The following is a 16,470-nucleotide window of genomic DNA, read 5'->3' as shown; positions in this document are numbered from 1 at the left end:
TAATTATTTCTTTAAATATTCAATTAAAAAAATTAATTGAATTTTTTTTAACAATTATCTATAAAAGGTAAATAAAACGTTAAATTTTTGATAAATATTCAGTATCAAGGACTTAAACGTTTCTGTATTTAGAGAAGTTCTCTCCCATATCTAGAGGTAGCATCCGTTTGAGAAGTTTTTGATAGAAGATTCTGCAATTTCTAAACTAATAGTAAACTTTAGTCCAAACGATTTCATAGTTATCTTTAAATCTCTTACGATGCTGATCATGCGTTTATCTATTGAAAATTACGTCTTCATATCTTTAACGAAAATGTTTCCGAGTTTTATTTTGCTCAGTAAGCATTTTATTTAAATTCTGAAACTCATTAGATTACCGACCTGACAAAAAAAAATACTCTAATTGTATATTCGTAACGAAAAGTAGTTGAGTTTTTTTCTTCAACCTATGACTGAAGTTTCATCTTTTTTCATAACTACAGTTTTTTTTCTGCCATCTAAGGGCTCGTACGCTACACTTTAGAAGTAATTCTCATGGAAAGGAGAACGAATAAAGCGGTTGAATAGGGAGATCATTTATTCGTGTTCGTATACTCAAGTACAAACAAAAAGATCCATATTAAAAAAATTCCTCATCATATGTCTCTGTAATGACTTTATTTCACATAAATATTAGTCTGCAGAATTGTTATTATTATTTTAACATTGTGTTATCACTGTTACATATTGAAAATAAAATGTTATAAAAATTTTTTTTTAATCAGAACAGATACAATACATCAGTGGTGCGTTAAAGAGAGATTGATATACGGCCACAGTGGGGGCAAAGCGGGTCCACGATGCCCCCTATAATTGGGGAAACCCTGCGTGTCTGGTTATTATCCGCATTGATGGTTCACGGTGCAGTAGCAGGTAATCCAGATGCAAAACGTCTTTATGATGACTTATTGTCTAACTACAACAAACTAGTACGTCCAGTGGTCAACACGTCGGATGTCTTACGAGTGTGCATTAAGCTTAAACTTTCACAGCTCATCGATGTGGTAAGTCGATTCATTGGTTTTATTCATTTTTAGAATAGCAGATCATTTTTGTTTAAGTATGACCTCAAAATTCGTTTATTAAATTTCCGGTGGTTTTATCTCTCTAAAGTCTTTCTTCAATATTGTTGCCATGGTCCACTGACTTTTAAGTAAAGAACTTCTTTCAAAGAAATCCATCTTTTTTCGTCTTGCGAAGCTTTTGCTTATGATCCAGTGATTACAGACCAGTGCACTGAGTGATTTTACATTGACGATGAACTTTCAAGGCAAAAAATAATTTGGTCCGTCAGTTTTAGTAACAAAAATCCAAAGTTCTTATGTTGCAGGATAGACAAAGTGTGCTGTGGAGTTTCTGTGACTCTTACAATTGCACTATATACCGCAGCAGCGCGTAAAGGGTGTGTCGAGCATGGTGGTTAAAGTTGGTGAGAAAGATGCTGGTAGTGGTGAGGGGGTGTGGGGTTGAGTTAGTGAAGATGGTGCTATATAGTGGTGTCGGTGCACCGCCAAGTCTCTTCCTTTCTCACTCACTCTCGCTTCTCTTCTGGTCTCCTTTATAACAGTACTTGGCTGTCTGACGAGGAGAACGGGTAGTAATAATGCCGGAATTTTAGCGGACGACCCGGAGGCAGGTCGTGGCTCCTAAAATGTAAGTCGAAACATGCGGGCTAGTTATTCCAGTGATCATAGACTCGTTTCTATAAAATGACCCACGTTTTTGTTATATTTATAATTCAACTCTAACGCAATAATGATTCATGCTTTTATTACATTCACAATTGATTATTATTAAATTGCTTTTAGTATTTGATACATTAAATTACGTTGGTCGATAATTGAGAATTATTAAACGTAATTATTGATTGTTGCATAATTTTTTAATTTATTCAAAATGTAAATAAAAAATTATCAAGTTGTAATTTCCATATTATTCTTGATTTAATAATTTAATTAAACACGAACGACAGAAAAATTATGAATATATCTTTATCACTTGATAGCAGATAGTAAAGCTGAAAATTTTTAAATTCAAGTGGCCAATATATTTTTATTTTTGTCTGTTTTTATTTAATAATATCAATATTTAATAAGAAAATTTATTTATGTGAATATTACACTGTTTAATTTAAAAGATCTAACAAAACTACAGTTACGTTATCGAGCAATTCAAGTGAACGAGGTATTGGTTAATATTTTTCGCGGTTTGTACAAAGAGAGATAGCGTCATCCGTACATTGAAATATATCTATTAAAGCGTCGCTTCAGAACGAACTACTCGGTCTCGTTTAGCTGTAACAGCCTCACCCGGTCGATGCGCCGTCGCTTACACTACCTCTCTTCGATCCAGTAGTTCAAATAAACGCGTGTTCAGTCATGAGAAAACCAAGTCAAGTGATCTATCTTGACTTTAAAAAATTTTTGATCAATCCCTTATTAATGTCAAACTACTTAATACCGTATCTAACTCAAATATTCTAGCAATTAAAAAAGTTGTTAATCGATATATATCTGAATTTTACAAATCCTCATTCAAATTCACGAGAGAATCGTTGAAAATCCAATTTTCTTGTATGTGCGTAAACGCGTCACAAAAAGGAATATAACTAAACATCGTAAAACCCTTGGAAATGTAAACGTAGATTGAACCTCTTGATTAAATGACAAACCATAAGAGTGAACAACTTTCTCTTTGTGCAACCAAAAAAATATGTATATTTATATTATTATCTCTAAGTCTTTTGTTAAATTTATTTCAATTCATAGTTATTCTATTGTTTAATTTAATTCAAAAGCTTCATGATTAATAAAAGTATTTAACAATTTGAACGACATTTATTGTTTATGTGAAAATTTATTGGATTTTGTGTAAACGATATTATTTTGTTATAATGATCTATTGTATAAGTTTAAAGAACAATCTATTTCAAGTTAACATTTTTTATAAGCTTTTTTTGCAATTATTTCATCGTTACAAAAAATTTAAAATTAATATATTCCATTTTTTACAAATAAATAGCACGCTCCTTATGTTACGATATTGCACTAACAGCTTGTGTATACTCTAAAAGTTTCTAGCAAGTAGCTCCAATATTTCATCATATTACATTTAATCTGTTCTACACATGTTAATAATATTATTATTATTATCATCATCGTAAATTAACAAAGGTTAAGGGACTTTTAATTTATCAATGTTTACGGTTATTGTTATGTCATAAGAGTTGTTTTCCCCAGGTATTGAGTTCATACCACAGAATCAAAAATAGATAGCACGTTCATGAAAAGAAACCATTAGTCATCTATTTGATATCATTCCAATAGAAAAGAAAAATGTCGAGTGCTTTTTTATAAGAAAATGAGTGATCTGATGAACATCCATGTTTATTGTAGTTCTAGTTCTTTTTGCGGGAAGTAATGAAAATAACTTTTCTTATTTGTTGAATTGAATGTTTATAATTTATTTACTCGTAATTAGTGAATATAATTAATTTATTGTAAAAAATAGTTCTTCAAATTTAAAATCGCTTAAGATGGTTCAAAGTCCATCTTTTTTTGTGATATCCCGAGTAAAAATGATCAGTTTTTGGGCGCACCTAAAGCAGACCCAATTCGAGCCTAAATGATTTTTCAGGCTCTCAACGCGCCCAATTCAAGTCCACAATTCTTTTCCAGGCCCACAACGCGCCCAAATCAAGCCTAAAACTATTTTGCAGGCTTAAAACACGCCCAAAAATATTTTCAAGGCCTAAAACACGCCTAATCGAAGCCCAAAAATATCATAAACATCTAGAAAAAAAAAAAAATTCTCATAAAAACTTATCATCAAATTAACTTTCGGTGCTACAAATTTACATTTGTAATAATTTATTGTCATCATTGTCGAATGTGATCTTAGAAAATGGGCTTGAATTGGGCTCCTTCAAAATTTAGGCCTGTAATGGGCTTATTTTGGGCACTGAAAATTTCTCTAAGTCAAGATTAGGCTTCAATCGGGCCTGTATTGGGCTTATTTTTCATTTTGGGCTTTTTTGGGCCTATTTATTTTCAATCAGGTAATTATTGCTGTTTAATATTATTTGATGAATAACAATCATAATTAGACTTTAATCAATATTAATGAAATAAACAGAAAAATAATTATACTTCAGATGAAAAAATACAAAATTAAAAGTTTTCACAGTCTTAGGAAATTTTTAAATCTAATGAGATCGAGTCAAATCAAGTTAAATTAATATTATAAAAATTTTTTAATTTAACGAGATTTAATTTGATTAAACAACTAATTTTTGTTTAACTAAATTCAATCTGATCAAATCTAGGGACACATTGTCACAAATTTAATCAAATCTGATTACATCTTATCAATTTAAGACAGATTTAATACAATTGAATTTAATCAGATTTGAACTCGAAAGACCTTAGATCTAATTAAATTTTATCGGGTACAACTAGATTCAATCAAAATTTGATCTTAGATCTGAACTAGATCGCTTCGTATGTAAGAATTCTATAATACTAATTTTATTGGATTTAATCAGATCTGATTCGTTTTAAATTTAACGATTCTTCCTCTGAGAACTAGATTTTAAAGTCATAATTATAGTTATAAGTATTTGGAGACTATTTTGACTTCATAAAAAATACGATTCTTATTATTTTAATTAAAAATTTTTTAATTATCTTCCTTTACTTTAATTTTTATTTTTCAACAATTTAATGTCCATTCTTTTTTTACGTTTGTATTTTTTATATATGTTATCGATTTCGAAATATCAAAAAACGTAATAACCGAAATCGAAATATTGGAGAACAGATAACATGTCGTTTTTCAGCATTTTTTATCAAGTGGAAAAGAATTGAAAATTAATTATTGATTAAGTCATGAAATATTAATCCAGTATTAAAAACAAAATAAATACATACTTCAATAAAGTAGGTAAAATCCGTGAAAATTTTAATGAAAAAAAACTTTATTGAACAAAATGAACATATTTGATCCTTACAAATATAAATTTTTCACGAGAGAAATTTACATATTAACGAGTATATTGAGTATTTGCTCTTTTTAATGATCAGAAGATCTATTTTTCTGCTTTATCGTAGGAATTTGATAAACTAATAAAATCCATGGGTAATAATGAAGCTTTTAGCACATAATTTTCATTTAAAAAAAGTTTTCAGATATCAAACGAGCAACTCAAATAAATAATCACTAGAAATTACTTTTTTTTTAGAATTATGATTTTATTTTGTAATCACAGGTTTTACATGTTGAATTGTAAAAAACTCAATTTTTAAAAATGTTCAGAGAGCGCTTTTAAGCGGCCTATAAAAGTTATATTCTACTATTACTGTTGATGCTTTAAACTTTAACGGAAACGTAAAGTATTGACATTACATACCCCACGGCAAAAAGAATTTTGAGCATAAAAAAAGAAAACTAAAAATCTCAAGCGAATTTAAATTTGTTCTACATGTGATATACTTCTTCTGTTTATTTTTATAATAAAAATATTACAAAGACAGCGATTTTTGAAATAGAAAAATTCTTTTTCTCTTCTAGTACCCAGTGTAAATAGTACCTAAATACTAAAATAGTATATAGTAATTATACAGTAAAATTTTATTTTCAGACATAAGTTCACACCCAATTCGGTTTTATGGGTGAACAGCTAAACATATCCAATATTTGTCTCAGTTGAGGTTGAACCTAATTAAGACGAGTTAAGAAAGTGAAAAAAAAAAGATTTAAATAATTATTTTATATTATGAACATGAAAAAAATATTCAAGAAATATATCATTACTAACTATATATTTAACATAAATAATTATATTTATTATTAAATGAAAATTTTACATTGATATTGTGCAAGTGATAAATGGCAGTCATCAATCCTAATCATATTTGGAGTTGTTAGACTACTTATTTAACTTGTAAGAATACAATGTACCAAACAACCTCTAACCGTTTTTAATGGGGTCAATTTTTAGTAAAACTCACATTAGCCCAATAAACGCTTCCCGATCAATGCCTAATTTACACATAAAATTAATTAAACTCATGAAGCTATTAAGTAGTATGAAATACAGAAAATCTTATGTCATTTCTGTACACCATAAAAACAGATTTATTAGGCATAGGTTAGAAATGCCTGATTTACGTTGAGCCCTACAATTTTTATTGAGGGTCTAATAAGGATTTAGGTATACCTAAAATAAATTCTCGTTGGGATGATATTAATTTCAATTTACACTGCATTTGTGAATAAATAACAAATTTTCAAGAGCTAAAAAAAATGTTCTTCATAGATTTGAAATAGTTCAGTGGCGGAACTTGATACATACAGCAAACGCTGAAGGGTCCTCGAAATTTGAGTTCTTGTAGTTTACACGAATTGCCGCGTTTTCATTTTCAATCGTCGACGGAAATTCCAGTAGAAGTAAAAGCGATTTCAAATGGTTGTTAAGCATTTTCTCTACACTAGACTCTGTATACTACTTCATTTAAAATATCATTAAATTACAACAGTAAAATAAATTAAAAGCGAAATTTTACATACACAAACACAATAAAAATCTATAAATTCTATTAAGCAATTGCTTAATTCAAGTTTGCATGAGTGCTTTTTCTCCAAACATAGTCTTTTTGGCTTCACAAAATCTGCTCTTGCTCTCTTTTTTTTCAAAGAAGTCATATAATTTGTACTTTGGTTGCATTCACACCGTATCGGTGCATGCATACTCAGTATATTATGTAAAGTAGATTCGATTGTCGCAACAGTGTTGTCAAGTTTATTACTTTACGTCACATTGATAACATCACGAAAACTAATACGGTGAGAACGTTTCTCTTCTACATTTTGAATTGTGCGAGTCGCAGTCATGCGTTCACTCGCCTCTACTATTCACCCCTACAACTAAAATATTTTAGAAAGAACGTACGTGTATGTTGCAACAGGGTACAAGTATATTTATGATCATGATATGACGCTGGTATACTGCCATTGTCGAGACGATTTATCATAGGAAGTCGCTTTGTTCATGTCGTTGGTAGAGGTTGGAGTATTTAGCTGTCTCTTTTCAAATCTCATTCTCACTTTAATGTGTAATATAGAGTTCATTGCAGGATGCATGAAATTCGAGTGCTATTTGGATCCTTCAATGAGGATGTATCACGTCCCTCTTGTTGTTTGACCATCTAAAGTTGTCGAGCAACCTTCTACTGATTAAATTTACTCTAGAATTCATTGGATTTCTGTTCAAATCCAAAATATTGTAGTTTATACTAGAACTAATAACATAATACTAATATTTTATTCAAGTGGATATGTAAAAACTTTGAACTTGCAATTTCAGAATATTTTAATGATTCATATATGAAAATAGCGATAACGAAAAAAGAACAAATTTTTATTCAATCACAACTTATCGAATTAATTCTGTTCTGTAAAAAATCAATACAAGTATTGAATAATGCTGGTACTAACAAAATTTTTTACCAAAACTTTTTAGTTGGGAAATTAAAAGGAATTTTTTTTGTTTTAATTTACGCTTAGTGGTTGGTATTTAATGATTCTTGTGGATTCGTATCTGGGGTGATTCGTTACTTATAAGACTTCACAAAAAAACTTATCTTAATGCATAGTTAACCAACCATTTTATACTTAATTTTATTTTTTTTAAGCTTAATTCAACGTCGTTTATTATTAATTCGAAATCTCTTACACGTGAGTGCAATTCACACATATTGTGTATGAACACTAAACAAACTATAGAAGTGTCGTAAGCATTTTTACATGCATATGGTGTGAAAATGTTTACGTTAATATATGGGGTGCTTCGTAACGTTATAATATAATACACATTAAATAAATTTTATGTATGTAGGAATTATTTGAATTTTCAATTATCTATAATATTCTTCAATTATACTTTTAATAGTGAAATAAAAGTAATGAATAATATTTGATATTGGGTATATCAAAGAAACATGTCAATCTGAGCTTGTCTGATTATATTAAAAATTCAGATCAGATCAAAATTTCGTTTTGTTCCCGCCTGATTAAATCTACGTAGAGATAATTAAATCTGAATCGTTATACGGTTTTAGCTAAATATTGTTCAATAGAGAGAAGTCTGGTTAAATATGAAATCACTTTCTACAAGATTGTAACGGCTTTCCAGCTTTTATGACCAGCAGTAATTTTAGGAAGTAAACAGGATGACGTTATCAATAACAATTAAAATGGAATAATTGATTAACGTATACTGAAAGAATTTTGGCACTAACAATCGTAAGTAAAAAATGACAAGTACATTTGAACAATTGAAGTATAAATATTTCTGTTCAACAGTAAATTTTGAATTGTAGAAGTTAAGTTGTAAATAATTATTTAAAATTCCAAATTTACTTTTGAATAGAAATATTTTAACTTTTAAACTTTTAAACATGCATTTGTTATCTTTTTAAAATTATTAACATTTATCTGAGTTGATCTGTTAATACTGAAACGGAGCTAATTAAATATAAACGTATATTATTGACAAGTGTTGTAGATCTAGTCAACCTTATATTAATTTGACAAGATATTACGTTTTATGTAACCTCATCAAGGGAGGTGGATCTATCTGAATCTAATTTGATATTGATTCATGTCCAGATAGATCTGGCTATATCTAACTAAATCAGATTTGACTAAATTACATTAGATTTGATAATCATATCATCTATCACAATTATTTTGAGAATATCCTTTGAATGTAATTTAGTCATATTTATATTCATTTCTGTATAGATAAAACTTTTATTAAATATGTTACCGAGTAGACTGAAAAGATTATCGAGCAAAATTTTTATGATAAAAGTAACTAATAGATAATACAATGTAACTTTCATAATTACTGTTTATTCATAATTATTCATGATTAGATGAAATTATTTAAGTAAAAGATAGAGAGAATGAAAGGAAATGAATAAGATAAAAAGAACGTTATTCTTAAGAAGTAAGTTTGTGAATTTACTTAAAAATCAGATTTCAGATAGTAAATGCAGATGTAAATATTGTGAATAATTCAGAACTAAAAAAAAATTTATTAAAAAAATTTTATCATATTTTATTAAAATATTGAGTTGAAAATCTATGTCATTTCCAATTACTGATTTCTTTCAAGTTTCTGTATAATTACTTTACTTGTTTATTCATGAAATAAACTCAATAATGAAACAGTTGAATTTTATTTAAAGTGATTAATTGAATTCAGAATGATAAGAACAGATAAATTCGAATATCTTATTTCAGTAAATAAAAATATAATTTCCGTATACTTATTAGCATTGAGGTTTGAATTAATTGCATTCTCTCATGTGAAAGCTCTTTCTCTCTGACAGATTTGGTCGGCATATATCTGTAGTACTCTCCAAGCTAATATCATTTCCTGATATTATTGTTGTGTATGATTCTCACTGTGCGAGAAATATATGAATGCAACCAATGGAACACGTGCCGGAAGAGAAACCTCGAAATTTCGTTCAAAATTAACTCTACATATTTGCATGAATCGTTTTTAGTCAGTGGAATAAATCAAAATACACAGTTGCGTTTGTTTTATAATTTATTTATATTTTTTTATTGAATTATCAGTAATACCTATCTTTGTATACAGAGAGGATTGGGTGATTGTATATTTATAGATATACACCAGCACTAAAATCAGCAAAATAGATATTTTCCAATTAAAATTTATGGGGAATATTTATATAAATCTTGATTTCGTTTTTTCTTTCAAGTGCATTTGGATAATAATGAAAAATAGGTTCAAACGTCAACTATTTTTTGAAACTTTATCTTGTCGTAAAGTTTCAATATCTCACTGCTTTTGGTTGTCTGAGGCATACCACTGGAAATCTATCTAGCACGTCGGGAGTCCCTGAAGATGGTGAGAAAAGTGAAGAAGGGTCAAACTGTTGGTAAGAAGTATAGAAGAGAGTACCACGGGAAACATAAACAACGCACGTTTTCAGGACATGTCGACAGAGTGAGCAATGGTTATGGTAAAAGTTTTGTTCAGTGTACCGATGACTTTGTTTTCGTTTCTTTTTCCTTTATTACTTCATCGTATGTCCCCCAATATTCTTTACGCAAACTTTCACTGATGTCGACGGTTTATCAGAATTAGTGGTTATTTTTCAGACAAATCCACTTTTTCCATAAAAACATATAGAACACAAGGAGGATAATTTGATGAATTTCTACAAACAGCACTTGATTAATACGAAAAAAATACATTAATATAAAAAGAGAGTGAATTCACTAAAGATAAAATAGCGGCATGTTTTTCGCTGCAACCATTAAAATATCATTAAAAATTAGCAGGTTTGCAGCTTGAAATATACACGTTTATTTGCGAGGTTAAATTTAACCAGTGGACTGAAAATGTGTCACGCAAGACAACCGAGAACATGGAAAATACAGCAAATAATAATATAAAATGAAAATAGTAAAATATTATTATTAATCATGTATATTCAAACAAAGATTTTCGAGTTTTAAAACTAAAAACTAAATAGGTTACTAAAGTTTTACTGAAAAAGAAATAAAAAATTACTTCCATTCGCCAAGCTTTTTGTTGGACTTTTTTCATTCTGAACAAAAGTTCAGTTATTTAGATGATTTTAAATATAAGTTCATAAATAATTATTAATTTTTAGTGGTTTCATAAATTCATTTTAAAAGATTAACAGTGCTCTCAATATCATTATTATTATACTTTAGATATTATTTTATTAAAAAAGTTAATTGCCATAAATTGTTGATAAAAAATCAATTGTGTATGACGTGAAAGTAAATTATCAAAACAAATAAAAAGTTTTGATTTTCCTTGAATTTTTTTTATTACTAACCACTGAACGACTTCGAAAAGAACATTGAAACTCTACTGTACGATTGGAGACCAATAAAATTTAAAGGATACTTGGTCATTTTAAATAGGTCGATAAATAAAATATAAAAAACTCGTTACTATCGACATAAAATACATTCAATTGGATTTTCCTTCATGACACATTATTGAGCGTTTGAAAAAATATTTCCTTAAATTAAAATTTTACTAGTGACCTTTGACAAATAATTTAATTCGAAAAGTTTATCTAAAATGGTTTTTTTGATTAATTTTTGATTATTCAGTAAAAAAATACTATGACTTCAGTCTGTTATAAAATCACTGAGTAACTAAATAAAAACTTAAATAATTCCGTTTTTGAAGGCACACTTTCTCTAATAATTCAGAAGTGGTTTAACCAATTTGGCTTTGAATCTAATGGACTCTAACTTATCTTAGACTTTATTGAAAAGTGGTATTGAAGAAGAATTCGACTTGTCACTTGTGAAACCATTGGAAAATATTTTAGTCGCATGCATTTATAACTTTATTATTTCATTTTCGAGAAAAATGTAAAAAATATGAATTCAAAACAGCTTTCGACTACATGTGCAATAACTTTTGTGCATTTTTAGGGTTTGGATTTTGTTGGTATTCAAAGTACGTGATAGTTGTACATGAGGATGAATGGGAATTTAACCGCTTCATTTAGGTTTCTAAATCAAAACTGTTGATTTAAATGTCTGCCAATGCTATTATTGGTTATTCGTCGTTAATTATTACCTTTCGTTAATTGCCAAATACCACTACTCTCTGTTTCTCTTTTATCCTATTTCTCTTGGAATCATTGATTCGTAATAATATACTAAACATTCTCCACTTGTTCGTAGCCCTAATTGCAAGGGCTGCTGATTGCACTGGAGTTGAATTGCTCAAGTTTTAATAGTGAATTTACTCATTTTACATTTGATCAATTTTAATTATTTCATTACATTGTGGTTAATTTTATTTCTCACTATTGTTTTCAGTAATTACGAGATAATGAATTCTTTGTCGACACAATGGGTTGTCAACTAAACAGTTGTGATGTTTTTATCAAGTCTATTGGATAATTTATTCACTTAAAGCGAGAATACTCATTATGAATGATCCTTTGACAATGTAAAAAAGAGTACATATTCTCTCCGAGATAAGAACAAGTATCATCCACTTGCAGTCTAAGTCTCTACAGCTCATTGTCCTTTACCTCTTACATCCTAGCAAAACGCCCACACCACACTTGATTAACGTTTCCCTGTCACGTGCGGTTTAGTTTAATTAACTACATAACTTTCGTTATCTTCCTAATCTTCATACATCTTGTGCGATTTTTTTAGATGATAAAATAGCAATTCAGATGTGTCTGATTTATTATTAATTGTTGCTACTTATGAATAATGAACTATCAACCTAGAACAAAGAAATTAAAGTGATGCAGATTAATATTTACAATAAACTAATTAACTTTAATCAAAATTATTCAAAAGTTAGCATTCATAAGTGTTATTAATGTTTTAATTTTATACTTTAACCGAACCCATAGTAGCTAATGATTTTAGGTTTGTATTAAGGCGCCTCTAGCGGAAAAATATAGATATATAAACGTATATGAACTTTTGCGCACTAATTTTAGGCAAATCAATAGATAAAATAAGAAAATATATAGGAAAAGATTCGCGTAACAACAATCTATGGAATGAAACGAGATGAGGACGATTGGTTGAAGAATAAGCAAAATATCCAAAATTAAAAGTCTAAAGTGATTTGACAGATTGTTTTTCATATTTCTAACTCTCACTCGTTTACATATGGCCGACCAAAATCTGTCAAATCGCTTTAGACTTTTAATTTTGGATATTTTGCTTATTCTTCAACCAATCGTCCTCATCTCGTTTCATTCCATAGATTGTTGTTGCGCGAATCTTTTCCTATATATATTTGCTTATTTTATCTATTTATTTGCCTAAAATTAGTGCGCAAAAGTTCATATACTTTTATATGTCTATATTTTTCCGCTCGAGGCGCCTTAATGTTATTGTGCAACGATAAAATCTGTCTCAAGGTAACAGAAATAATAATGGTAATAGAAACCATTAAATTTATTGATCAATTTACAAACTAATTATGGTATCCGAGCTGGGTATGCATTGTAGAAAACAGAGAATGTGAGAGAGGAGCGATGTCCAATGGTCTGATCATAAATTCTACCTCTACTAGTAACCATTTCGCGTACAAGAATTTCACTTTGAATTTACTGTAACACCAGAACTAGAGTGTAATTGCATAAAACTCATATACTAGTAGACCATTTATCTGTTTGTCTTTGTTGGAGAAGTTTTAATATTAAAACATAGCAGATGAGACTAAAAATGGTATTTTGTAACGAATTTCAATAGTCGTTACAATAGAAATGTGTTGTAATTAGACAGTCAGTCGAAGGCTCCATTTTTTCGTGCTTCAATAAATCTCACGAGTAATATTGAAAATACTCGTGATATATGGCAAAAAGCAAAAAAGAAATCGAAAATAGAGGAACGCGTGTTGTTGAAAAAAAGTACAATCATTCGTCCACAAAAAAATGAAGCTTTTTATATTCTTTTTACAGCTTTTTCTGTTTTACTTTTTGTGTAATATAATTCACTCGGATGTACAAAACACAGCTTTATAAGAGGTTTCCAAACAAAATATAGAAATTAAATTATTTTTGAGGTCTGTATTTAAATTTGTGTTTTTTATGTTTATTTATTTATGGTAATAGAAGACAGTAAAGAGAAATGGTTATGCCACATAATATAACTAGAATGTATCATTGAAATGTTACATAAGTCTAGCAGATGGTCGTTATTGTAGTTCGTAGTATAAAAAAGTTTTTTTCTTTCATTTTGAAATCATCATCCTGCAAAGCTTTCCATAAATTACTTTCTAAAATCTACTTGATGTTGGCTCCCAATAATAACCTCCTAAAATCCATACAGTATAAGCTGTAAAGCTACTTATTCATTTCGGAAGGTTGAGTTTGTTTTTCCCCATTTTTTGTTTTTTTCTTTAACCTTTTCAGCTATCGTATCGTCCTCATTTTATCATAATACTTTTTAAAAGATTTCTGGTGCTTTGAAGATATAAAATGCTCTACGTAGTGCTTTATATTCTTTAGAAACATATGCGATATGAGCGCGTATTAATGTCAGATACATAGAACAACTGTTTAACTTACTTGGTTCTGAGAAAAAAATTTTTTATCACGTCTGCTGTTTAATGTATAAGCATAGTACTTTATTTTTCAATGTTAACACTTATCATCAAGCGAAAAAAACATAGAAGAGCACTAGTCATGTGAGGCAATTTACTTTCAATGCAGTAGAGCTTAATGGACAAAAACATAGCGTGAAAATATAAGTGACAGCAAAAAAAACCTCACATTGAGAATATGTCTTCTTGCTGGGTAATAAAAAAAATAATGAAAGCAGAAGAGAAAAATTTTTCAAGTATAATTCATGATAATGGCAAAACAATTTTCTTTTTTAAAAGATGGATAATTTATGGAATATTTAAAAGTTGAAGTTTCGTGAAATTGTATTTAAGCTCAAGTTGACAAATAGAAAAAAAAAAAAAATTTAAAGATGTAGAATTTAAATAGAAGTTAGTTGAATAAATATTGAATGCAAAACTTTGGGTCAGGAGCTAAAGAGTGTCATCGGGAATAGATCGATTGTCATAGTCTACATAATATAGGGCTAAGCCAATAGTGTAAATAGGTCAGACATTCGTCTCATAAATTTCCACGGTCGTTAGCAGATTCAGCAATGAAGAATCACCGCAAATGCTATTGTCATTACTTGAAAGCAATGCACCCATAACTACCATAGGATTCATCAGATTACGAGAATCTACTGTATAACTTCAGTGATACAACCCAGCATTCGCTTTAATTCCTCGTGGATATCCGTCTGGTCTGCTACCTTCCGGTACTCCAATCCGACAGGAATGCTCCGATTTCCGGGGACATCCCGCTGGATAAAATCCAATCGTGCTCAATATCTTTGAGTTACGAAATTTTATTATTCTCCTTGCATAACGTTGTAGATAAAAAAATGACAGCGATTCAAATTTATCGCTGATTTAACTGTAAAGCCGATCCTTACGTGAGTATAACTTGTAAGTTACAAAAAAAAATTGTAATTAACGACTTTACGATTAGACTAGCAATTAATTTACAAAGAGTGATAGCGTGATGGAGGTTGCAAAACTACTGTCTCTTACCTAGCGCAATCATCGTGATGGACGAGCCGCTGCCACAGTCTCTACAAACGATTAATTTCGTAAATCGCGTCACGAGCATTATAGGGGTTACGTTCAGGCTGCGTAGATCCGATTAGGTTGATAATTTCGTCGAGCTGGACGAGAGATAGGCTAAATCGATTGCATGATAGTTTACTATCCTGCTGATTCCATAATTCTGATTAATTCTAAAATCTAATTCTAAGTTTATTGATAAAATTCATTTAATCGTAATCTTCATGGTTAAGGTAACAATCAACTACAATATAACCTATTATGCAAATATTGATAAATAAAACTGAATGCCTCGTATGATACCCAGATAACTAAACCTAACCCAACTTATTTAGCGCCATCTTCACCTCTACCTGAGTAAAAATAGATGTATAACATTGGGTATAGAGTCTAAAAATGGCTTGGTATGACTTAACATGATTGTATATATGGTTTATCAATTTTAAAATGTCATTAAACTATTTATAATTATAGAGATTTCTACAGAATTATATGTAAGTGTAGATATTGCATGATGACGCGAAGCAATTTTTTAAATTAAAATAATTAAACATAAATTTGATGATTATTTACAAATATATATGATAACACTATTCAGGATTTTTTTTTAATTTTAGCTTTGACAGTCATTGTAATATAATCATTTTTCAGTAGGTTATGAGATAAAAATCTATCTTCATAATAATATATAAATATAATTGCATATTTATGTATGTAATTATTTTTACTCAGATTAACCTCAGGTCAGCCTTATTTCTATTCGGGATTCGTTTGCAGATAACACAAACTGACTCCTTTCTATTTTCTTATGTTCTTGTTTGTCTGTTTTTTATTATTATAGATGATTTAATTTTTGTGAAATAATTATGTTAAAAGTCAGCTACAATTATACTTAAATTAGTTGTAAGAAGATTAGTAAGGTGAAAGTGATGAATAAAATTTAGTCAAATTTACTAAACGGCGTAAAATTTTGTATAGTGTTAATCGATTTTTCTCTTCCATATTCGTATGTTTTCGAGAATCATTTCTGAAGATATTAGGGATCTACTATGTATGCAAGAAAATGAAAAATAAATTTTTCATAGAAAAGATGATAAATTTAAAGTAGTATTTTTGTAACTACTTTTATTCCCGAGTAGAAATTATTTTTGGGAAAGAGTTCGCACCCAATTCGAATTTCTTAAATTCAAGTTAGGCGCCAAATGGAATACCAC

At 29.2% G+C, this 16,470-nt stretch overlaps 1 protein-coding gene across 1 annotated transcript in view; it reads left to right on the top strand.

Moving 5' to 3' along the window:
* Window positions 1–16,470, top strand: part of LOC118070440 (nicotinic acetylcholine receptor alpha4) — a 207,036-nt gene that overhangs the window by 615 nt on the left and 189,951 nt on the right. Inside the window, exon 2 of the mRNA XM_035089039.1 lies at window positions 770–1,043. Coding sequence (XP_034944930.1) covers window positions 840–1,043 — 204 coding nt within the window. The 5' untranslated portion in view covers window positions 770–839. The remainder of the gene's footprint in view (window positions 1–769; window positions 1,044–16,470) is intronic.

Source organism: Chelonus insularis, unplaced genomic scaffold (genome assembly GCF_013357705.1).
Source record: "Chelonus insularis isolate UGA/USDA-ARS -01 unplaced genomic scaffold, ASM1335770v1 contig_58_pilon, whole genome shotgun sequence".
NCBI lineage: Eukaryota > Metazoa > Arthropoda > Insecta > Hymenoptera > Braconidae > Chelonus > Chelonus insularis.
The sequence above is the reverse complement of the archived record's forward strand: the minus strand, read 5'-3'. Positions and strand labels throughout refer to the sequence as shown.